Genomic DNA, 26291 nt, shown 5'->3' with positions numbered 1-26291 from the left:
TCAAGTTATTCAACTCCACTATGCCCTCCTGCTGGCTTCACACGCCTCTTCTTTCCACTCCCAGCACACTCATTTCTTTCTTCATACCTCCTGTACAGCTCTTTCCTTTACATTTTGTTTTTCCTCTTTCTTTTGGTGCTATCTGTTGTTCATTTGTCGTAAGTTTCTCAATCTCCTGTAATACTGTGTATTCTATTCCTATTTCAGCTCCTTCATGAACTTTTGGCTTGTAAAAAAGTGAGTTCTTCAGGTGCCTTAAGTATACTTTCCATCATATACATCTGTAGAGTAATCACTGTCTTATTTAAAGACGAAGACCAATAAGTTTGAACTATTCAATCCAGTAAATATCCGGATACACTGGTTACAATTCCCACAGCTCTCTAAATTAGATTCTCTAGCCTCTAGCTGCAGGGAGACAATAATCTAATTTCCACCAGAATTCTTTTATCCACAAACCCATGGAAAAAATAAAATATTTAACTGATTCACAAGATACTAGATTCACAACAAAAAAGCAACATAGTTCTCTCTCTCATGCTTATACATGCATACATTATTTGTACTGATTAAAGTGATTTTGAATGATGTTCAGTACACAAAAGTGCACATCATTATGCAATATTCTGCATAACACAATAACCTGAGCTAAGAGCATTACAAATAACACTATGCTCTGAATGGAAGCAAAGGATTCCAGTTAAAGATTACTTCTCTTCCTTCAGGATGGTTTCATTTCACAGCTGTACATTTCCCTTGCTTACTGGTACAACCAGCAAAGCACATCATTGGAACTGCAACCTGAACTTACTGAGATTCCCATACTTCGAAAGAATTTGCTGAGATGTCACTAATAAATAGAAAATGAAACTTTCCCAAGGAGACAAGCAGTTAAATGGAGGGAAAAAAACGTAGCAGCCACTTCAACATTAAAAACAAAGAATAACAAACCAAAGTGAAAAAAACAAAAGCCTCACCTCCTTGGTGCTTCAACTTAACCAAAACAACAGAAAGCTAAGGGTAAAGCACATAGCTGCCAAGACACTGAAATTCCAGATAAAAAGTTGAGAACAACCACCATGAGTTCAAGTATGTTTATTTTGAACCCCAATTTGCAAGTTTTGAAGTATTCTTCTGTTTTAAACTCTGAAGCAGAATGGGATGGTCTGATTCCCTTTGCTTTCCCTGAAGCTCCTTCCTGCTACGTTCTCCTCGTTCCTGCACTGAAACTCAGCCTTCCCTTTCCCCTACAGGCTCACTTCACTCTGTTGCTCCATTCTTTACTTGTCAGACGCTATTCCAGAAGCATTAGACAGAATTTTATCTTTGTTTCACTTGTGCTTTTAAGTGAACATGATTTCTCACTCTCATTTTCTTGGCACTGAGCAGTAATATCCAGTTTGTCATTTCCAGTGAAAAGACAACTGTCATTCTGAGAATTCCGTTAATGCAAAAGCAACCCATCCATAACATCAGATTGTTCTGTCCATCCACTCAACAACAGTCGTATGTCATCCCTGCCTGCAAAGCCACAGCCACAGAGGCACTGTTGCAGCCTCCTACGCTTTCAAACCAAGAATTTGAAAGGCTTTCCTGCCTTGTCCTACTGGTTTCATAACATGTCACCATGGGATTTCTAAAATACCCTCTGATTTCACTGCATGGATGCCAGCAGGTACACAAATGCTCTGTATTCTATTGATAATGTATTTAAGTGTAGCAAGCAAAATTTTATTTACAAGAGAAATAAAAGAAATTAACAAACTCTGTGACTGTCCAAACACTGCCGCCTTCTAACACAGATTTTCCATTCACCTTGAAGTAGTATCTCTAAAACACCTTTAGCGAGGAATAAATATAAATGCTACACAAGTGTTGATGTGACAAAAAAAAAAAAAAAAACACCAACAAAAAAACTGTTACAACTTAATTGTTATGCAATCTACCTTTCAAAGCTTACATTAAAGATTCCTGGTTATAACTAAAATACTAACAGTCTTCAGATCTGTCACAGAATCATAGAATGTCTCAGGTTGAAGAGATCTTACAGCTCATCTCAATTCCAACTTCTTGCCATGGGCAGGGCTGCCACTTACCAGCTCAGGCTGCCCAGAGCCACATCCAGCCTGGCCTTGAGCACCTCCAGAGATGGGGCACACGCAGCTCCTCTGGGCAGCCTGTGCCAGTGCCTCACTGTTCTCTGAGTAAAGGATTTCTCCATAACATATAATCTAAATCTCTCTTCTTTTAGTTTGAAACTGTTTCCCCTAGTCTTTTCACTACCTGCCCATACGAGAAGTTGCTCTCCCTCCTGTTTATAAGTTCCCTAGTTTACAGATCTTCAGTAATTCTCAGAGATATTTTAAAATTTAGCCTACATTCAGTGCTTGCAGCTGATACTGCTGTGACACTTGCTTTTAACCTGACTCTCGAATTTGTCAAAGGACCTTGAACTCCTTGTGGAAACACAGGTATTGTACTTGCTGCATTTACTATTTAAAAGTTAAAGCTGCTAACCGAGGACTATGCTTCATTTTAAAAAGCAATTTTCTGAGAAGGGATTGCTAAATTCTGTACTGCTCAGTCTGAATCATCTCCAGTGCAAGGCAGCCATTTCTGAGGCCATGATGCATGCTTCTATCATTATGGCAGAGTTTACAGATAGTGAAGATCAGAACCACCAGCAGAAGAACCAGAAACAGCATTGCATCACCTCCCGCCTAGATTATACCCATCACCAAATCAGATTTATTTGGGGGCAAGGAGGCAATGCTGCCTACAGCACGCCTAAGACAAGCACCCAGTATAGTGTGAACTAAACATTTTGGATATACCTTAGTCTGCCCTATAGCATGAGAGAAGAGAACAGAATGGCTGTGATTCTCCTCTTTGTATGAGAGACCTACTCCAGCATGTTACATACTTTGGCCAGTAAAATTGCCTGTCTGTATCTAACTGTAACAACTTCTACCTTTATGGAAGCCAGTAAATACAGGCGCACGTTAATGAAACTACTGCTAGATTCCCTGTGAATAAAATCCCTGAGAACTGCTCTGTATTTGCAAAAGAAGCACTTGAGAAATAGAGTCCTTCACCTATTTGTAGCATGCCGCATGTTCAGGAAGGACAAAATTTGATATCATCACTACCTGTTAACTCTCAGTAGTTGAAATATGGAAAAAAAATGTTGCTGTGATTGCAGTATAAGTTTGAAAAACTGGGAAGTTTGATAAATTTTGCCTGGTTGAAAAAGTGCCTGACAAACAGCTTGTGAAACCATTAGTGACTTGGCCAGCACCCTACTTGTTTACTGATTCACAGCTTGTTTAACTTCTTGTATATTCCCAGCCCGATACACCTAATCTACTACACAATCATTTAATTGCCCTACAAATCAGTTTACCCAACCAATACTTGATATTTAAACTCATCAAGTTTAGCATATCTGACAAATCTCTGCTACAGTATGCCAAGACCAAAAATTACCCTGTCAAGCAAAGCTTTCTGTTTTGCTAATGAAGGCAAAAAACAGCACAATAAAATAAAGGAGATCAGAATGTATATTTCTTTTTTTTTTTTTTCTTAAATTGGTTCTGAATGTAACTCTCCACTACCTCCTTGAAATAAATAAAGCATTACAATAGAATACTAAGCAAGTCAGAGCGCAAAAGACGCCTACTGATGTATTTTGGAGACTAAATCAATGAAGTTCAGACAGAATTCATACACATTCAGGTTATTTCACAAAGTTAATGGCCTAGAAAAATGTGGAAGTGGGAAAAAAGCCTTGTAGCATAACAACACTTCTATTTTGACTGCTTATACTTTCCCAGTGGGCAATTTATTGCTTCGTATTCACAGATGGAACAGATACTGCTGCTTAATTATGCTCCATTTTGTAGAGTTTAAAAGTATACAGGTAATAGTTGTATGTTCTTCTTTAAATCTGACCATAAGTTTTGAGTAAATTCATCACTAGCTGTATGATGTCAACATAAACATGATACTCACTAGAAATCTGCTAATAATACTGTCCCTTTTTATCTGACTTACCACAATGGAGAACTTCAAGCACACAGAAATTCTTTATAGAGATTTTGAATTCAAGCCTACTCAACTTCCAGCATAATTATGGGATCAGGTGCTAATCTCACTTTATAAAATGCTGAATATATACTTGTAAAATCTGCTCTCAAGCAGTTCACTGAATGTATTCCTTTTGCTCTGAACTATTTTTCAGTTTTACCTTCACTGTCTTGTTCATATCTTCTTTCTTTATTTTTCTTCTAAGAATCATTTAAACAAAAAATCCAGACCAACAAAATCCACTTTGACGTTGTTTGCTTAAGAAAGGAAATGGCACTCCGCTAAAGTTGATGGGATTTTCAGTTTCCACTTCTAACATTACTGTTGTATTACCACTAGCATACTTCTGTTTTAACGTCTGACAAAGGCAATAACAGTTCCTACAAAATCCAGATACACTCCAAGTTCTTCACCCTCACCTTTCCTCAGCAATTTATCAGGGTCTCAACTAATACTATACTTGCTATGACAATTTTACCTGTTATGCTCATTAAAAAGGCACTTCACATAGTTCAGTATTGATTTTCGCTGTCACAGACATGAGAAGACGTGTTCTACATGCCTTCATTGTAAGTGCCGCAGAAAGCCTCAGCTTATTTTCATCCTCTTTTGTCCACCTTACAAATCTTTACCTGTCTATAGTCTGAATTCCTTAGCAGCCCGTTGAGACTTCATGACTGTAAGGGCTATGGAGCAAAAGGACTACTGTACGTCTGACTTCTGGCAGTCAACCTCACACTGCCAGTTGTGGCATGCCTGTCTGCCACCACTCCCTCCTTTCCCCACTGCACACTAACCTAAAACTACTGGGAAATTACACAGGTCCACTGACTCAGACACCCATTTCTCTGACATGAACATACCCCGCACAATTCTTCTCCTACTCCAGTAAGACAAAGAGGAAACTGGATAGAGATGAAAGGGGGAAAGGAGGGAATTAGGCATCTGTCAGGGGAAGGAAGAATGGAAGCAGCCAGGGGTGGGAGCAGAAACTACTGCTATGCGCACGAAAAAAAGGTTTTTAAAATTTAAGGGATAATTTGAAGTAACTGGCACAGAGTAATGAGTGTGCCTACAGAGAAATTCTGAGAAAATGAATTGTGAAGAGGCTGAACTGTGAAAAGTTGTATGTGGATATTTATATAATTTTAATTCAAGTTATGCTATCTCCTGCAGGCTTTTTGCTGAACTACATAAGTAGGTCTGGTCACAAGCAAATAGCCTCTACATATGCTGTCATGATCAGAAGTAGTAAACATCAACTGCCTCTTCAGACCTCAGGGCTATCTTTAAATAAACATGACTGCAGAGAGGCATTACTGTGCCCATAATTCCAAGGCCATTAAAATAGCATGCAAAATTCCAGTGGGCAGATCACCAGTGGGCTTTCTCTTCCACAGCCCTACCAGGTAGCTGCTGTTTCCCACCTCAAGCTGAGGTAGCACAGGACAGAGCCAATGTAACATGACTTATGCCGGGGAGCAGCACAGTCCTTTCCTTCAATGCTGTTCTGCAGCACTGTCTCATTTGGTGATGGACTCCACACTACCAGACAGGAACCCCTCTTTTTTGAACTAGTACAAACTCTCTTGCTCCTGTATCAGCAGTTCCTGTCCTGATACAACTTAGCAATGAAAAGTAGAATCAAACAAGGAGCTAACAGAGGGCACCTGAACACAAAAGGAACCAGTAGCTCTACCTGTTGGCAGACTTAGTACTTTCACTACAATCACAGATTTTTTTCATGTTAGTTCTCCCTTGGCCTTCCAGAGTTACCTACACACAACTTATGTACCACTGGGCAGTAAGTTCTGTATTTTTACAAGTACCCAGAAAATCCAACCAAATAACAATGACTCCTTAAAAGCTGTCTGGGATAGAAGAGAGTCCACGGAAAAGCGGAAAAAAATAATAAAAAAAACAGTTCAGACCTACTTAAGTAAATTTGTTCCTACTTCTCCAATATTTTTAGGTCAAATTAGCACTCATTTTTAACAGCTTGCCTCACTTAAAGATGATGTCCCATTCTGTTTCAGATCTGCATAAACATAAGCTGTTTCCAATACTAAAAAGGTGGTTTAAAACCTGCCTTTTGCTTCATTCAAATTTCATCTTTGGCATTATATTATACCTACTTCTTAAAAACGCTCATGGTGTAGCACTTAGTATTTTAACTTACTGCAGCACACAGTATTTCATTACTGCCTAAGAGGCTTTAAATTAAGTTACTCTTGTGAACTTCAAGCATCAGCAATGAAGTAGGAAAGAAAAATTACGAATACAGCAGTGCAAAAAAATCCCCCTCATGATCACCCCTGCAGTAAGAAATAATGGGAAGTTATGCAAAACTCTGAAAAAGCTGTTACAAGTAACATGAATTACTCACCCATAAGCTCCATTACTAATCAGTTTAATTGTTTCAAAATCACTTTCTCGAGGTTTTCTCCGGAGCTGTAGTGAGGTATTAGAGCTCTTCAAAGTAAAAAGAAAAAAAAAAAAGGAGAAAGAACACAGTCAGTACAGTACTTTTTTCCTTGAAATTAGGAAAAAAAGTAAAAAACTAACCAGAATGTCAAGTACTATTAGTCTGTCACACCCCAACGAACCAGCTGAAAGACCCAATCAGTTGACTGCATTTCAGCTAAAGTGAAGGACATAAGGAGTTCCTGAAGCAAAGCTGCCTCCTCACTCAAAAGGTATCTGTTACACTGGAGCCATCTGTCCCCTCATCTCCACGTCAGCGTTACAGCAGATAGGTGTGATGGCTTCTAGTAAAGGGAATTACTGACAACTCCTGTCTGGAGGTCTAAACTTCTGGGAATCACACTGGGTACTCACCGGACCTTGATTTTTAAGTAAAAGTGATTCCAACAGTACGTAGGCAGAATCAGCCTGGGAGTATCTGAAGCAGATGAGCTCTTCTAACTTCGAATAAAATTCTGTACATTTCTGACTAATGCTAAGACTGTGACCTAATTTAGTATTGACTATAGAAAGAGACACACGAAGACGAAAAAAGGAAAGACAAAAATGCAGTAATTCTATCATGATGGTGGTCACCTTCACCAACTTTTATGCAAGAACATTTTCAAAACGGAGTTATCTTGAATGCAGTACAACTTTCTAGGTGTAATCTTAATGAATCTTGACAACTAAGTGTAAATTGGGAATGGGAGATGTCGGGCACATGTGCATGCACTAGTGCAGATTCCTAAATTTCTTATTCCAACCCTACAAAATACAAAATGCTTCCCAAATTTCCAAAAAGTTCAGTGACCCCTATCAAGGCAGCTCAGTAATATTAAAGGTTGGGTGTAGATCTGCTTGGAAGATTTTCAATGAAATGCTTAATAGAGAAACAGTTCAGTGCTAATTAGTGAATACAGTAATAGAACAAACTATGAAGGAGCAGGAAGAGACAATTTATTAAACTGTTTAGGCTATTTGCTTGCCAATACAGGATTGTTCCTAATTGTATACTTATCATTATTTCAAATTGTTCTTTGTTTTGTGTCTTTACACTTTCCATATGTTGTTTTTATCTTATGTTTATTCCACATTGATAAAATATTTCTAGATCTTCACCCTGTATTTTTTATTCCTTGCATAATTTCACCACAGCCCCAGTTATATTCCCTTTTTATAGTGCATTATCCTTCCTTTTACTTCATTTCTTCAACTTTGAGGAGTCTGCATTTGTGCAACACAAATACCTTCAAAATTACTATTTCACAGCTCTTGCTAAGTCAGTCTTACATCTACATACTCCCCATCTAAATTAGAACATTCCTTCAGCATTTTAGTTATTCTTTCTGATTTTTCTCCAATTTGTCAGTATCCTTCCAATAACGCTCAGGCCTGTATTTTACCAGAACACCAGAAACCTTCTCAAGATAAGACATTTCAGGAGAGGATAATGCCCTTAATGTAGTATGTTGAAACTACCGGAACAGACACCCTATGCCTGTATTTTAAACTCTACTAATAGTTACAAATGCCAGTAAAGTATCTATGTATCCTTGCAAAATTGCACTGACTTTTTCTATCTGCTAGCACTAGAAAGTAACAATAAATGCTGGAATGGCATTTACTGTTGACTGATGTGCAAAGTATAACTAACTTTTTAAAATTATAATTTAAATAGACAGAAGTTAAAACCCACCACAACATTCAGACCAATAATCTCCAGCAACTCATTTTTCTTTTGCTAACCTGTACCAGCATTTGACAAAATTTTACTGTAAGTTACCCATGACTGTAGCCAAGTACTTTCAAACATAGATTCAAAAGAATAATGCACAATCTTCCAGACTTCAACACAGCTTTCTGAAACAGGTTTTTTGCCAACATGCTTATTACCGTCTCGTGTCTTGACTGGCTTTGTTTAGACTCTGTTCATTTGATTATTAGTTGCCAATGTACGCAGACTGTCTTGAAATAGTTCTAAAATGCTTTACTTTTCAGAAAGAAGTATGTAAATTCTTAGAGAAGGAAAATAATTACATTAAACAGAAATAAAACAGTCATTGGTGGAAACTGTGGTAAAATAGCCTTCATGTTTTGATTACTGTAGCCTCACGGAAGCCAAATACTGCAGCGCCAAGGAAAACAGGAAGTTTTGCTTAATACTTTTCAGGAGTCTTCTACCTGCTAAGTGGCATGGTGCTAAACCCTGCAACAGCCTAAGAATCCGTTCTATTAATTTACTCATGCCAGAAGAAAAATGGAAGACAGACTCTTTTTTTCTTCATTCACATACAGCATAAACAACATTGTAAGAAGAAAACTTACAGTTACTGATTCATCCATTTCCAGAGTTTCTGCTGTCCCACTGTCACAGTTAGCTAGTTGAGCTATTTCTAGAAACAAATATTAGAAAGTCCTTTTTAAACCTCAGTAAGTATAAAATTAAGTAACGAACTAAAATCTGAGAAGGGACACTTTCCTGGAATCATTAGTAAACAAGTTGTCCTATCTGTAGTTCTTGCCAAGTAACTTTAGGATGTTTCTAAGCATTTACATTATTAATGCCACCTGCAAAATGAATGTGTGCTATTCATCATCTATGTAATCTTAAACAACCAAGTACCAATAAACAGCAGTATTATGACTGCTGAGATGCAAGAATTCTGTGGTCTGTGTATGATCTGAGTATTAATTTTCTAAAAATCATGAGGATCTCAGACCACCAGGGGGTTAACTGCGCACCGTATCTTTGATGTACTACCTAAAAGCTTCGTAGTTGGAACAACAAGGTTCTAGTTCAGGCTGATATAAATTCCAAATGTTTGCATCTTATGCACAGAAATGCTGATAATCCTAACAGAACCAGCTAAAAGCGATTTCTTTTTCTCAAAGCTAATCATTTATGGAGTTACCAATACAGACTACTTCTCTGCAAAATGCTTAGATTTTAGCACATCTAGCAAGTCTACCAGGTTGTCCCAATCTGTCTATGGTGCAGAGTTCCTAACTCTATTATGTTCTCCAGGGACCTGTGAACTAAGAATTCCTCTTGGTAACAAAAGCTGAACAGGAAAGCTGGCAGCTAAAAGACCTTGGAAAACTTAGTATTACTTTAATATACATAGTTAATTATACACGCTGCAGAGCCAAAGATCTACACTTGATCGTAATTACGTGATGGGGATCAAAGAAAAGACTACTTGAAACCTCTAGATGCAATTCTACCCTCATTACTGTTAACTTATGAATATAAAAAGGTAGCTTAATATTCATATAGATATATATAAGCTGGATTTTTCTCTATAATAATCAATTACTAGAAGTGAAATCCTAGGTAATTCTTCGCAGAACTCTTACTGTAATCATTAACTGTAAATTAAGCATGTAGATAACTTAATGGTAGAACAGATTGAGAGAAACTCTCAGATCTAATCACTACAACAACAACATTTGTGAAGTGTAAGAATCAGAAGTACTTAAAATTTCAAAAACAAAACAGATCTTTAAAGCTTATCAGAAGTTAGAAAGATTCAAAGGAAAATCTGAATGTAAGTCAATAAACAGTGAAGAGTCATCTCCCATAAGAATGAACATTTTAAGAAGAGAGTCTAGGCTTAAACAATACAGGCCAAATTCTAACTAGGGAGTGGATTTTTCTGTCAAAACTCAGTTTCATGAACATGAGGGTTTTATAATAAAAGTGCTGATGAAACCTTTATAGTATGAGTGAGAACTACCCAAGATAGAAAAATATGCTTTGACAGCCTTCTCAATTGAGATTGTTTTCATAAATAGCAAATTAAGATGGGCCATTTTTAAACAGAACTTTTGCAAAATATCCATTATCCAAGAAATATATATTATTTACAAACAGTAGGTATTAATGGAATGGAACCAAGAGTCAGCTTTCAAAACACAGAGCCATGGAACAATTTTGTAATGCCTGAAGAGATTTTTAAAACTCATCTAAATACCATTAAACATCTGCCCTTTTTCTTTCATTGATTTAAACCATTTCTGAAGTCTCATGATTCAGAAAAGGTAAAGATGGAAATTTAAAAACCAGGGGGGGCGGAATTTCTCCCCAGGGAACTCTTCAAAAATGCAGCTACCAGTCTCTGATAAGTGATGAATCTGTTGTGGTATTGCTTTCAGTACAGTATAAATTTATCTGGCATTATCTCCCAAGTAATGCATGCATCATTTCACTCAAAGAAAGGATACTACAGCTATGGCAGAAAACAAAGAAGGCAAGTAGGGAAGGGGCTAAAGCATTCAGCTTTTTTTTATTGGTAGAGAAGTGAAATCCCTTCCATAAACATTACAAACACTAAATACGTAAATACAATTCTATGTGGAGCTGCTATTCTGATTGCAGTTACTAACAGATAATTATTTGAAAGCTTTCTGGTTCTTCTTTCTTCTATCTAAATACTTTTCAGTATTTTCCACTTCTGGACACAGAAGTGTAAAGGCTCTCTCAACTTCTTGTTTTATGCTTTACAGTAATGTATATAAACCTTGAAAATAATTCTCTGTATATGATTAATTCGAGAGCATTAACCTCACAGTGCCATTCTTATTTTTTGCTTATGGTTTGTCCCCTTATGCAACGGTACCAATTTCAAACCAAAAGCAATTTCCTTTTCTGAGAAGACAGGAAGAGGACTACTAGTAAGCTCAACTTCCATTTATCTTTTAATTTTAATTTTTTAATCCTTTAATATTCATCTAATTAGATCTAACTAAACTCATGACAATATCTATCAGTGCTGCTTAAGTTGAAGAAAAAAATATTTTATTTTAATACACCATATAGTGCTCCTTAATGAAATATGACCTTGCATTATGAAGACTGATTTAAAAAAAAGAGCCAATCCCATCTTACCACAATTATTTTCATAGAATCATAGGATGCCTTGGGTTGGAAGGAATCTTAAAGATCACCTAACTCCAACTAATTCCAACCCCCTACCACAAGCAGGGTTGCCGTTCACCAGCTCAAGCTGCCCAAGATCCCATTCAGCCTGGCCTTCAACACCTCCAGGGATGGGGCATCCACAGCACCTCTGAGCAGCCCATTCTAACACTTCACTGCTCTCTCAGTAAAGAAGGTCCTACTAATGTCTCACTTAAATATCCATTATTTTGGTTTAAGACAATCCTCCTTTTCCTGTCACTACCAGACCACACATAAAATTGGTCGCCCTCCTACTCATAAGCTCCCTTTAAATACCAGAAACACAATTTTGTGTTATCAAGTCCCCTCCTAGAGATCTCTCTCTCTTTCATAACACAGAAGACAAGCAAAATGGCACTAGTTAGACCCACTTTCCAGGACAGCACTTCTGCTGAACTCCAAACTGTGGGACTAGCACAGAATGCAATGAACCCAATTTCCACTTTTCACTACTAATAGAATCTGATTTGAGTATGAAAGAGAAAATGGTCTGCTGAGGAGACAAGTAATTTTAGTTTTACCAACAATGTCCTTAAAACAAGAACCAGACAACAAAAAAATTTCTGCAATGACAATAATTTTACATGAACCCACTCAACTTCCCCCTATATATGTCCTAATTATGCACAGATAGGTTGCTCAGAAAAAGAAATCTTCACAGTTTCAATAGGAAAAGACAACACCCTTTTCAGGGAGAATATGATGTAGAAGCTGGGAGCAGTGAAAGGCAAATTACGTATCAGTCCAGTTTCAGTTATACCTACAGCTGGATAATAGTAGATACCAAATTAGAGCTGTAAATTTCAGCCAGCCTTAAAATAAGGAAGTTATATTGCCTGAATGCAAAAAGATGAGTATCATTTGATACGATGCCATCTGTGAACGGTATTCATAGCAGAAAATCTCAGATGGCCTTTATAATGCCTTTAAGCTTCTGACAGAACCTATGGGTTAGTGAATGCTTTTTGTTCTCATTACTACTTTGATTCCTTGAGGCACAATCAAAGTATTGCAACAATTAGATACATTGGGAAGGAAGCATCTGGACATTTATAGCTGGACCAGGAGATGCACTTACCTTCCAGAGGATCTTTATTTAAGCCCAGCTGACTAATAATGTAGCGGGGAATGTCTGTTTTAATGCCTTGTCCCTCTTTAGCATGGCCTTCAGCTGCTTCCAAAAGATAGTAAAACTCTTCTGGATCAAATTCCTAAAAGAAAAAGAATAACTATCATTCACCCTGCAGACACTGAGGTATGAGAATCTAATATAATAACGTCCTTAGCTGTATCTATCACAAATATTTCCCTTATTTAAAAAAAATACCTTATTACTCTAGTATTAGTAGCCTATCCTTCTATTATGATTCCTATACAAGGTAACATGCTGTAAGCCATGCAATTTTGCATCATGTACTTTTATAATAAGAAGTTACTAGCCACCAAAACTCCCCACAGTATTCTGTGAAATGATATAACCAGCAACACATTATTCAGTGACAGGATTCCACATAAGACTTCATCTCCCTACAGTTGCTTTCATACAAAAATCTACTACTGTAAATATATTGCTCTCCACTTCTAAATGAAATTTTGAAGTATTTTAAATAAGTATAACTGTAAAGTGTTTTAAGGAAAATATAATTAAGTAAGTCCTTGACTTCAGAATGAAGTCATTGTAAGCTACTGAAAACAACATTTGAGCTTCACTGATCCAATTGTTTCAAAACTAGAAATGAAACATTACCCCTTGGGAGCCAACTATATTACTACTATAATTTATTCCACATGTAAAAGGCATGTCCTCCAAGAGTAAGAAAAAAAATCCTTTCCTATCCCATCAGTCCCTTAGAAACATATTTATGTGCATTTAATAGAACAAGAAAGATTACCGATAGGGCATTTTTGTTCTTTTAAATAACCTTCTGTTATCTTTCCATAAATATTCCATCTGTACGTACGTATATCAAAACTTCACTCATACAGACACTGCATTCTTCAAGGTGCTCCTACTGGCCATCAACCACAACAGGTACAACGCTTAATACAGTGAGAGCCACTAAGAATTTTTTCCAACCATTGTGGTGGAATAACCTTAGTTAGCCACCAGCTGTCCATGAAGCTGCTCTCTCAGGAGGATGAGGAGAAAGCATAATGAAAAATACTTGTGGGTTGCGATGAGGACAGGGAGATCACCAATTACCATCATAGGCAAAAAAGATTTGTCTTGGGAAAGATTAATTTAATTCACTGTGAACTGAGAGAAATAAAAGCAAACTAAAATCAGAGAGGACAGCCTGCTCCACCATGGGCCTCTCCTAGGCTGCAGTGAACTTCTGCTTAGCACGTGGAGCACCTGCCCTCTCTTCTGCACTGACCTTGGGGGCTGCACGGCTGTTTCTCTCACACTTCCCGCTCCTCCTTTCCAGTTGCTATAGCACAGCACTTCTCCCCTTTCTTAAACCTGCTCTCCCAGAGAACAACCAGGATCACTAATGGCTCCAATCACCTTCTGTATGGGAACTGTTGAGTCATGGCCTGAACCTCTGATTGACCACCTGAGGCAAGCTTGGAGTCAGCTGCGGGAGCACAGGTGAAGGCAATTCTGCTGTGTAACCAGAAGGGGTGGAGCCTGGCTGCACCTCTCCTAGACCACATTTAAGGGCTGACTGCCACTGGGGAAGGATCTCTTCCTGGGGATCGCTCCTTGTGGAGTTTTTGTGAGCCTACAACACCAGTGAGCACCTTTCATTTATACCTGATTATCTTTTCTAACGCAGTAATCTTACCCAGCCTAACTTCTCTGTGTACTGTATAACATCTGTATACTTATTTACTCTACACCTTCACTATTCCAGCTCTGCTCTGACACGGGGCAGTGCTGGGTTCTGCTCACAGAGGCTATTCTAGCTACCAAAAACGCTGCCACATAAACCAAATGCACTGTCATGAAACACTGATGAAATCAACCAGATTTTTTGAGATCTTTTTTTTATCTCCAGCTTACCTATTATTTAGCTCAACATCTTTGGAGACTGCCAACCTGCCCAGAAATCTGGATTGTATAAGGAGGTGTTACATGCTGTTTTAGCCTTACTCTTCCCATCTGACACATTGTCTACAGCTGAATCTTTTATATGTTACTCCTTGGTACTGAAGAACAACAATGTGAGCAGACGTGCCCAGACTTTACTATCTTCTCCTGAACAGCAGCAGCAGTATACATATTCACCATTTGGTAATACATCAAGTTAATTTCAAAATAGATACCTTTAATGCATATATAATATATAATATTATATATGATTATATAGTATTATTGAACATTATAGAACATATAATGCACACAAGCATGTATACATGCATACACACATGTAAATACTAGAAATAAGAAATTTATTTCCTCATCTTGACTTCTAACTTTTGTCTTTTATTCTTCATGTACTGAAGCAACTGCAAATGGAGAAAATCTATCAAGATTTGGCAGTAGCTCCTGGCATATGAAGCTAAAGAAACCTTTACTCATATGATTAACATGTAAATACAAACAGGAACCCACATACCACCAACACCTCAGCAAAAACCTAGCTAAAAAGCTGGAAGAAAACTGATTACTTTGCTATACAGAATATGAAACTTCTCCTGATGGAAGTGTTGATTTATTTCCAGTAATTCTATGGGAGTTCTTACAGAGGCTGAAACTGCCATATCTAGTATGTATTTCAGACAGACTTTTTGAAATATCAGCCAATATTATTTAAAAGTTTCCAGAGAGAAGCTACGGAAAAGCAACAATGTTGTTTTCGCAAGATTAAATGATTCCACTGACTTTTAACTGGTAGGGTTAACATCTTGGGTAAAAAGTGTGGGTTCTGTGATAGTCTGCCTGGATTTTTTCAAGCCACTTGCCTCTGAAGAAACATACTGTTTGGAGAGTTATGTTCCAGCTTAAATTTCCTACAGACTCCAAGCAAGAACACTCCAAAGAAGCTGTGCCAGCTTTCTCTGCCATTGCTGCTCTGAAAATCTATACAGCTGGAAGCAACTAAGCACTAAAACTGGGAGCACAATTTCATTTCCTGAGAGAAATGAAAAATACTGTCCGTCCACTCACATCACTGGGCTCAGCAAAGGGAGAAATACAGAATGTACAGCAGTCCCAGTTCAACTGTGATAGGCTGGAACAAAATCCTGAAGTCATAAGCTAAGGGAATGTAGATTTGGACTTGCTAGCTATAAAATTAGCATTTACAGAGAATGAACTAGGAGCCAAAGGGGTCACCAGGAAAGAACCCAAATTAAAAGATAAGACTAAGAAAAGGAGTGGATGGGAGAGAGAGCATATGAGGAGAGGATGAAGTGCTACAAAGAAGCCTCCGTCAGCCCACAGCATGTACTTAAGAGCAGTTTTGAGCATGCAATAAAGAAGTCATGGACTGGGGAGAAACAAGTCATCATATCAGAAACTGTGTGAAGGGCTGGAGATTATGTGAACTGTGAGAAAGGAACAAGGAAGATCACTCCAGATATAGCTGAATTAACATTTCAGGGGACGCAGTGAAGACACAATGCGAGCCTGGATTCAATCTCTACTAACGCATCCTCTTCTGTAGAACTTGTCATTATTTTCACATCATTTATGCTGCTTCAGAGCACATACCATATTTTAGATTCCTGCTGAACTACAACTCATGAACAAATTGCAACTGGGAACACTGAGACTTGGTGTTTCCAAAACAAAACGGTCATCTCTCAAAATGCCCACAGCAGACAGAACAATCTACGTTGTGGATTAACTGTGCCGCAAATGAAGAAACACAGCACAGAGCCAAAATCAGGTTGGAAAGACTGACTAGTTCAGATTCAGTGGCATGCAAACGCAGTTATGACACTTTCAGGCATAACTTGAGTCTAGCAGCAGGTTAGCGGCTCCCACATACACAGAGCTTTGCCAGCCTCAAATAGCTGCTTGCAGCGTCAACACCACGATCCTGGTATTGGCAAGCACAGCAGCTCAACAAAGTCAGCTCAGGCTCCCTGCCAAGCCTGTTGGACTCAGGCTGGCTCTTAAATGGTATTTGGGTGTCTACACTATCCTCTTGAGCACACTGTGTTCTGCGAGCATTTATTACTTCCACTGAACAACTGAAGCACACCGGCTCTGTCTGTAAGAACAACTTCCTGCACCTGAGCATCCCCAGCTCTTACAGCAGGGTCAAGTGATGCAGAAACATTCCTAAGTGGCCTGACACAAGCTAGCCCAGTACAGCAACACCCATGCTACGCTCACACATAAGTAACTCCTTTGTTTCTTCTCAGAATAACTAAGGCTAACTGTATCTCCAGATACCCTAACCATTCCCCTCAGAGATGGTACTGCAGAGTGGACTGCAAGCTGCATATAGCCCTGGCAACTGTTCAGTACAACAAAATTACACAGCTTACAAGAAGAAGAAGAAGAATGGGAAAATCAACAACCAATTATGATTCTAGAAATATCTTCCCAAGAGAGTAATGAAGTCGAACAAAACAGCAGAAAAAAGAAACTCATTTTAAACTGGAGCTTCCTAAATTTATGAAATGGATTTAATAACAAAGCATTTGCAATAGTAGGGAACCAAACACAACTGCAGGAGGTCTCCACTAGTATCTTGTTTCTGAAATAGAAGTAAAAAAGATCCCACCAACAATGAAGCCTTGCCCAGTTGTTTGACAGTAGAGAAAACTACTGTAAAAGAAATTGAATACTAATGCAGGAAAGTTCCCATAGTAGCAAGTAAGAAAATCTAGATATAATAGCATCACCTTACCAGGCATTCCAGTAAACGAGCAGGACGAGCAATGACTATGAGGATTTTTCTAACTAGTTGCTTGATATACGCCAGTTCTTCACTCTCTGATCGCTCCTGGGCCTAGAACATGAACACAAGGGGACAATGAAACAAACTGCATCCAATGCACAACTCCTGATTGTTGTGCATTGCAGGCTTTGAAACATGAACTTGAGGCAACAGTACATCATTTTCAAGACAATAGTAGAAATAGCAAGAATATCAAGATTATAAAATACCATATTGAAGTAATACATTTGTACAATTCTAACACTGTAACAACTAAGTTAAGCTGTCCAAAATGGACATGATTTCTGCTTTTTTTATTTTTTTAAAAAATCACATAATATTACATAATATTAGTTTCACATGAAGGACTATGATTCAATACAACACATATACGTACGTTTGTCTGCCCGTTTACTAACAGCTTTAGGAAGAGATGAAAAATCAAACAAGTAACATTCATGAACCTAAGCAACATTCATGTCAAATTGGTCATAACTTCCTACGCTCACAATTCCTAGTCAAGTAACAATGTACCATATCTACAGAGTCTACACTAATTCCTGCAGAGGGAGGCCACATACAGGTACAAGCAGAAAGACAATGACCAATCGACTTCTATGGATGTGATTACAAAGAGCATAAACTGTTACAAAAGAATACAGAGAAAATTCTGGAAGGTTTAAAAATATTTGTACAAGGGACTAAACTACATTTTAAATTTCTTTTAAATTTTCTCCTTTAAGAACAAAAGGTACAAACAAGGATGCTAATGAACTCAGAGAGGCTGTATGGTCCTCCTCCTCACTAAAACGTACTGTTAGCCCTCCAAATACACAAAGTATTCCTTTGTTCTGAATATTCTAAAATGAAGTTTTTCCTCATCTTTTGTTTGTACAAAATCACCAAGAGGACTGAAACAAAACTAAGAAACTAGCATTTTAAAAGAGATTAGTATGGACAACTAACTGCTTTTCGTATAAAATAGAACACAATTTGTTTTTGTAGTTAAAAATCCTGCAAAGATATGATGCTACATGCTGCTTTCAGCAATGTAATTTAAAAACATACTAAGTAGCTGAAAAATAAACACATCTGTGAGGTTTAAAAAGCTTAAGAAAAAAAAAAAGCACAAACATCATCTAGCATTCTGTAACGGGTTTCAGAACTACCTTAATCAGACATAAGCATTTGTATTCTGCACACTACCAACCAAGCCCAAAGAGAACTCTCTTGTAAACAAAATGCCTGCCTGTTTTGACCACCAGGAGAATTAAAAGCAACTTCGTATAGTTTTGTGAACACTCAGTTGTATACCTGAACAAAAGATTCATCATATACTATGTTAAAGAAGGATGAAGCAGGAAAGGACACCAAACTCTTAACCTCAACCTTAGATTTACAAAGGTGTGAGATGAATCAAACTACTCAAGCACTGAAAGAATCTTCCTCTGGTTATACACAGTAATCATAAGGTGCCAAGTAGCAGTAGGAGATGCAGCTTTCTACTGAACATCACAGCTGGTTATTGACAACAAACGTGACACATGAATCCAAATCACAACAGAGTGCCTGCAGCTGAGCTGAAGAAAAAAGCAGGCTTTCCTACTGTTGAATTACATTGTTGAGAGGTTCTTATTTCCCCTGCTTAAAGGACGAGGCTTCAATAATCCAGACATACTTCAGTGATGCCTTAACTTTTGCACTGCTTTATGAAAAGAAGTTCAGAATACAGTAGCAGAAATTAATTTAAGTAGAAGCTGAATAGAAGTTAATCAAAAAATCAGCACAGGAAAAAAAACAATGAAAACAAAAACAATCAAAACCTTTAGAGATTGCTCTTTCATTCAAAAGAAAACAGAAGTGACTATTTAAATTAACAAGGCACAATACTTGAACATATAATTGGGAAAATTTCAAGTCTATCAAATCTGCTGGTCCATCACAGTAACTTTTGTTCCCAATATACTATCAAGTCTCACATGAACAGTTATACCATTTAGTATTCTCATTTGTTTTAAAAATGGTGTATATGCAAAGTGTATTGACTTATGGCGTAACACATCTCGTTAATAAGTTTCATGCTTTTGTTAATTAATTTACCAGACTATTCTGTGCAAGTTTCAATGCTTTCAGAACTGAATTTCTGCTAACAAACACTTTAATTATGAAGGAGGGAAATATTTAAATAATTAAATAATAACCTCCAACTAATGGAAGCATAAGGGCTGTTGCCTCCTTTGTCAACACAGCAGGCAATTAGTAAGGTTGATAAAGTGGAAAGAGTGGAAACGGTACACATTTCCTCATTTATCCACAGCAAATGGAATAGCAAGCTTCCTCACTTAGGTCTTATGCACACAGTTCTTAAGCAATTTATAATTTGCACTGCATGACAAAACGCTGTTGTTTCTGAATCTTTACAACCTACTTATCACAGACTACATTAGGAAAGTCTTTTGGTCCTTGTAGTGGTCATTATGTAGACTAAAATTGCCATGAATATCTCTTTGACAAATTATTTGAGTGCAACAGTCATAATTATTTCAAACTGCAAACATATTTTAATGATTTTACTACCGAACGTAACAGCTCATACCTCCTGTAGCAACTTGTCTAATTTCTGTTGTAATTCAAGGAAGTATCGAGATGTGATGAGGCCCTGGTGGGATTTATCCAAACAATCTCGAGCCAGTTCTGTGATCTGATGGTGGGTAAAACTGAGTACACCATCTGCCAGCGGAAGGACGTTTTCTGGAGAATGATTTGTTATAATGTCCTGCAGCCTTTCTTCCATCTGGGCTGTGGCCTATATACAAATGTATACATGATATATTAAAGTCAGCCTCACAACTTTAACAATTACTTTGGGTTTAACAACATTTCTGCAGTACCTAAGAAGTTACCAAGGTTTAATACACGAAATGACTCAAGAAAAAAGCAAGCAAATAGACAGAGTGATAGACGACATACCCCCAATTACCAGTACAGATATTATGCAGATCGTACATTTTGTTTGCCACCAGCAATAAGCAGTGATCTTGTGATGCTCACTCACCAACATAATTAAAATACACTCATGACTGTAAAACTAAGGCCAAGGCAAAATAAAAGCAGTGAGAACTTACGGAGGTCTTTGTACGTTCTGCTAAACTGCAGACGCTACACACCAGATTACTTTCCTTCTTTTTGAACAGGTTACACCACAAACACATTTCAATAGACTGAGTTTGAAAGTACTTTAACTGACTTAAAAAAGAACAAAGGCTCATAGTTCCTGGAAGACACGTTTGCTGCACGCATGATATACCTGCTTTATAGAATCAACTGTCTTGTTTCTCACAGTATAGAAGATCTGTAAAAATACTGAAGATATTACAGTACTGTCATTATTAAAAAATAATCTCACTCCTTTTAATTTGTAACTCATCCACTGAATGAGTGGTTCATTTCACACTACTGATTGCTGCTCAGTCTCTCTACAAATACCTTCAGACTTTTATAAAAATAAATTCATATAAGGAAATACGAATATTTCCTTTAACTACTACTTTTAGGCACATCAGGGAACTCTATAAGTTTAACTTGTATTTTATTTTCCAGGAACCATGTAAATTCTAGGATCAACTGAGAGCACAGTGCTCCTGGCAACATGTGGCACTGGAGAAATCGTATTTGTCTGAGATTTCTGGATAAGACAGAAATATTTCCCGAGCTGGTATCTCAGAATCAAACTCATGACAACTTCATGCTGATCTTCACCACTGAAAAAGCATATAAGACAACTGTCCAGGAAAAGACAGAAATGGTACAGCACTTTGCAGGTTTATCAACAGATTCTGCACAAGTCTGAGCAACAAAAATTGGTCTTGTTTACTAATTCAGTATACTCTAACTCCAAGTATAAACCACCTATTGAAAGTGAACGTTATTGTTTCTTTCCAATCAGCAGAATATATTACCAGCATGATTAATTTCAAAACCAGTTCAGCAGCTTTGTCAAATGAATGTCCAGTTCTCAGCAGGGATTTTCTTTATTGTGCTCTTATCTGTGTAATACGAACTTGGTGATGCTTTGTGAAAGCCATTACAGGCTTGGATCATTAGTTTCCATAACAAAAACATAATTTACTTAAAACCTATGTTGCCTATCAATTTAGATACTGTGTATCTTAAAAGTAATTCATTACCTTTGGGAACCTTTCCTTGTAGACATGGTTCATCATAATTATCTCATTGTCACAGCAGGCAGGAGAACGTCCGGGACTGCAAACAAAGCAAATTATTTCTTTATACTTGTCTCAGCATGAGCTAGAATTAGCAGTTATTTTTTTGTACAGCTTATTTGCACTAAGAAATCAGCAAACACTTTACCAGGCGTGTACAATCTCTAATCAGTGGCATGCTTGACTCTTTTCTGTTATTTCTCACCAGGCCTCAAAAATTTTATCACATGCTTGACATCTGACTACCAAACATGCTATTTTCTTAGTTTTTAACTGCAGTTCAGCACACAGGAACTTTTGCAGCACTCATGACATTATGTTTTTTTCTCAGAAGGACAAGACATATACTTAACAGATGATTATATGTGTGACTACATCTGCCCTTCTGAAGGTCATATACAACCAAAATAGCAAAACCTGACCAAGAACTCCATTAGCTGCAAGTGAAGACATTCAGCACTTTGTGAGGAGTTCATATACATACATATATACCCACATATGAGTACACATTTTTAAACTGAGATCATGAAAAAAAGTCAAAACTATTATTTCCAATCTAACTGGCAGGTAAAGGCTGCCACTTCTACAAGTAATGCTGTAACACGCACAGGTTCCACGCCACAGACACTGTGCCTGGAAGAAGGAAAAAAAGCATGAAACTTGCAGGAAAACCATCTATAAAAGGCACCCATGGCACTGGCTAACCAAGCAAACTCCTTTTCATTGTCATAAACCTCATTTTTAAAAATGTCCATCTGACTTTCCAGATGCCAGCCCACCCAAGTGCGGTGTAAAAGATGTACAATAAGATCCCAAGAAGGCAATGTCCTCCTCTAGGAGTGTTTTTATCTTAACATGTACATAGAGTTTCTTGAAATGCATTTCTTACATGAGGAAAAGAAATGGCTTTCAGCTCTCTAAAAGAGCAAGAAAGAACAATAAGAAATATGATCTTCAGTGAAATGCATCTCACACAAATGGCACTGCGAAGAAAACTCTAGAGGTCAACTCTGGGAAACAAGAAACTACAGTTTATTAAAGAAAACTAATGAATTAATGAATGCTTCCACCCCAACTCCCTGCCCATTTATTCTTCACCACCGTTCTTTTCAGACACTTCTAGGATATAAATGCATTTCAAATTACTTTTGCAAGAAAAGGACAATATTATTTAAACAACTTGAACTCTAGAAGTCAAATCAGTAAGGCGTAGCTCATTAGAAGAGGTTAAGTTTTAAGCCTTATCTTACACTGCTGAACATAGAAATAAAAATTTAAAAAGGATTATTAATAGTTCAGGCACAGATTCTTACCTCTTGTATCATGCTTCAGCAATTAGGAAAATAAAGAATGCTCCCAATACACAAAACCACAATGTTCTAGAGTACATAAATTAAGATTCAACCCCTTTCACCTGATGGACAAACCCACCTGAGACTTCTGGAGCGAGGGCGCATTGCCGTGGTCCTGCATCTGTTATCGCTTGCAATGCTTTCAGTGGTACAGAAATGTTTAGATAAAAAATGTAGTTCATCAGGTGTTGGCTGGTATGGTAACTGGTGTAGTTTCTCTTGTGATGAACAAGATGACTGGAAAAGAAAAGCAGAACACAAACTTCTATCAGTGAAAAAGCATTTTCAAGATCATATTCTCTGCTCATGAATGAGATCATTTAAAATAAAAATTATAGCTACTGTTTCCTGTGCTTAACTACCAAGTTAACGAAGAACAAAAATAATTAGTCTCAACTTACTGAGCTAAATATAGTTTAAATATAAAAACTACTTCAGTCTCAGAAAAACGCATCATCGCATTTCAGAAGTTCACATTTTGTCTTTCTAAGGCACAGACATCTGGTGTCAGTAATACACAACAGTACTTAGAGAATATTTTAAGTGGAGTCTGCTGAAAATTAATTATTTGAATAAGCCAGAATAAGTGTGTTAGCTGTGGAGTACAACTTATTGCCACAATACGAATTTCAATTCTGTACACATAAATTATTTCATTATCTACAATTAAGATTATCAAAGTTTGGAGAAAAGTAGTCTAAATTCTTGGTGAAAAAATTAACGTGCTATTTTCCTATAAAAACCTGTACTTTTAAGATGATATGAAAGAATAAAACAGTTACCAAGATCAGTTTTATGGTTGACAGAAATGAAAGGGACTACATTCAAACTATCCCCTTCATTTAAAAATGGAAAATACAGACAGCTATGAGATTGGTGCTGTTACTAGTCTGATCTTGAATGCCTACAGGGACAGGGCATCCACCACCTCTCTGGGAAACCAGTTCCAGTGCCTCACCACTGTAAAAAACTTTTTGCTTATATCCGGTCTAAATCTCCCTGTTTTCTGTTTGTTTGTTTGAAACCATTTCCCCTTGTCCCATCACCACAGACCCCACTAATATCTCCTTATTTCTTATTGCTCCCCTTTAGAAATTGAAAGGTTGCTATCAGATCTCCTCACAGACTTCTCTTCTCCAGGCTGAACAGTCCCACACATCTTAGCCTATCCTCACAGGGGAGGTATTCCATCTCTTGGATCATTTTTGTGGCCCTCCTCTGGACGTGCTCCAGCAGGTCCATGTCTCTCCTGTACTGAGGTCTCCACATTTGTACACAGTACTCCAGGTGAGGTGTGATGAGTGCAAGAGCAGAGGGGCAGGATCACCTCCCTCAACCTGCTGGCCATGCCTCTTTTGATGCAGACCAGGATCCGGTTGGCTTTCTGGGCTGCGAGGGCACATTCCTGGCTCACATCCAGCTCACTATCCACCAATATCCCCAAGTCCTTCTTGGCAGGGCTGTGCTCCATCCTTTCATCCTCCAGCTTGTACTGATAGTGGGGGCTGCTGTGACTCAGGTGCAAAACTTTGCACTTGGCCCTGTTGAACCCATGATGTTCACCTGGGCTCACATGACAGGCTTAATCAGTCTAGGTCTCCCTGGATGGCATCCTTTCCCTCATGTGTGTTGATTGCATCACACAGCAAGGCGTCATCCACAAACTTGCCAAGGGTGCACTCAATATCCCCACTGATGTGACTGTGACACTAGAAAGCTGCCTGGTATCATGTAGACATTACTTTTATTTTAACTGTGGAGGGGATAAATTCCAAAAGCTTCAACTTCTTTCTGGCACTCGTCAGCCCCCAGACGGCTTTTTCAGCGTAAGATTTTTCTCTACGTCCATCTTCTCATGCAAACTACTGTTCTTCTTGATGTCATATAAGACATCAAGACTCTTGCCTGGTTGCTCTTTTATTAAAGGCCTACACAGGGGCCTTTCCATCTGTAGCAAAGGGCATCTTTGCTATTCCGCTCGAAGTGAGAGAACTCAATAAGCTTCCATACTGGATTGACATTTCCATGCATTACTAAAGTCAGCCAGTAACACCCAGGCTGTTAAGGATAGGAACAAGACATTCTTCATAATTACCTGGTAATGTGAGTGGTAAAAGCTGAACAAATCCGAATTCTAAGAACTACAGAAAATATTACTTATCACACTAGATCTCATGAAGTCATCTCTTGGAAGAAAAAAAGAAAAAAAAACTGATGGAAAAAGTTAACTCTCATAAGACTGGTGTATATGGGAAGGCTTCAACACATGAGAACAAGTTTAAGATAGCAGGACTACATTATCTTGCTTTGCTGCAGGCTAAAAAGAGTGTAAACCAAGAATTTACCAGAGCTTATTTGACAGGGAGTAACCTGTCAAGCCACAGTAACTCAGTTATGAATTTCAGCTGTAACATGTTTCTATGCATAATTTAGTACACAGTACAGACTACCCTCTTTCGTATCTCACACTGTGGCAGCTAGCTGCAATTAACCTCATGATTAATTCTACAGCCACCCTCATTAACTTAAAAGAACAATGACATTTCCCAATACAGACTGTCACATACACATATTTCTAAAGAATAAATATCCTTTGCATCTTGTGGGATTCTAGGCACATCAAAAAAGCAATAATCTACACCATGTTTTTCCACATGTAAGATGACATGTTAGCGGAAGATCTTTATTTTCCTAAGGACTTCCAGCTTCACCAAAACCATGCACCAGAGTGCACTCTCTTGGAGGTCTGAATTCTGACCTCTGCACAAATCAGAGTTCTCATAGCAGAATTCTACAAAGAAAAAAACTCCTCCTGGCATTCTAGAATAGTTCAGTCAAAACTTACATAGGATTTAACATATTTATTAAAAATGAGTGCACCACTACAAGGCAAACGGTTCTTCAAATACAGAAATACAAATCTGCAGCCAATATCAGCTAATGTCATCGCAAAAATTTCCTTCTCAATCTCCCTAGTCTATCTCCCCAAACAAATGATTTACAAAGAGTAGGGTACTGGAAAAAAAAAAGGTAACCAAATGTTTTCACATTTTTTACCTCCTATAGGCCTCCTCTCCTAAAAGACACACAGTCACCTTAACATGTTTTAACTGGAAAGATCTGTTTCAACTTTTTTTCCTAGAATACAACACACCAGTAGTTCATTTTCAATTCAACAATCTTAGCAGGAGATATTTTCATTTGCTTTCTGCTTTGCTTTTGGATCTGCAGCATGAAACCCCTGAAATTCCATGACAGTGGTACTTCCACATCCAATACACACAGACACACACATGCACACAAAAACCCAACAAAAACCACATCACCAAGCCACAGAAACAGGCTAACAGGAGGTGGTGTGCTG

At 37.8% G+C, this 26291-nt stretch overlaps 1 protein-coding gene across 21 annotated transcripts in view; it reads right to left on the bottom strand.

Annotated features, from left to right (window-relative positions):
• Positions 1-26291, bottom strand: part of MAST4 (microtubule associated serine/threonine kinase family member 4) — a 288003-nt gene that overhangs the window by 29169 nt on the left and 232543 nt on the right. For all 21 annotated transcript variants that reach the window (XM_015277617.4, XM_015277618.4, XM_015277619.4 and 18 more), the window contains 7 exons: positions 23007-23164; positions 21540-21615; positions 19949-20158; positions 17323-17424; positions 12591-12723; positions 8878-8945; positions 6473-6558 (listed from right to left, as the gene is read on the bottom strand). In XM_015277617.4, the coding sequence (XP_015133103.2) occupies positions 6473-6558; positions 8878-8945; positions 12591-12723; positions 17323-17424; positions 19949-20158; positions 21540-21615; positions 23007-23164 (833 nt within the window). The remainder of the gene's footprint in view (positions 1-6472; positions 6559-8877; positions 8946-12590; positions 12724-17322; positions 17425-19948; positions 20159-21539; positions 21616-23006; positions 23165-26291) is intronic.

The sequence above is a fragment of the Gallus gallus genome, chromosome Z (assembly GCF_016699485.2).
Source record: "Gallus gallus isolate bGalGal1 chromosome Z, bGalGal1.mat.broiler.GRCg7b, whole genome shotgun sequence".
Lineage (NCBI taxonomy): Eukaryota > Metazoa > Chordata > Aves > Galliformes > Phasianidae > Gallus > Gallus gallus.
The sequence above is the reverse complement of the archived record's forward strand: the minus strand, read 5'-3'. Positions and strand labels throughout refer to the sequence as shown.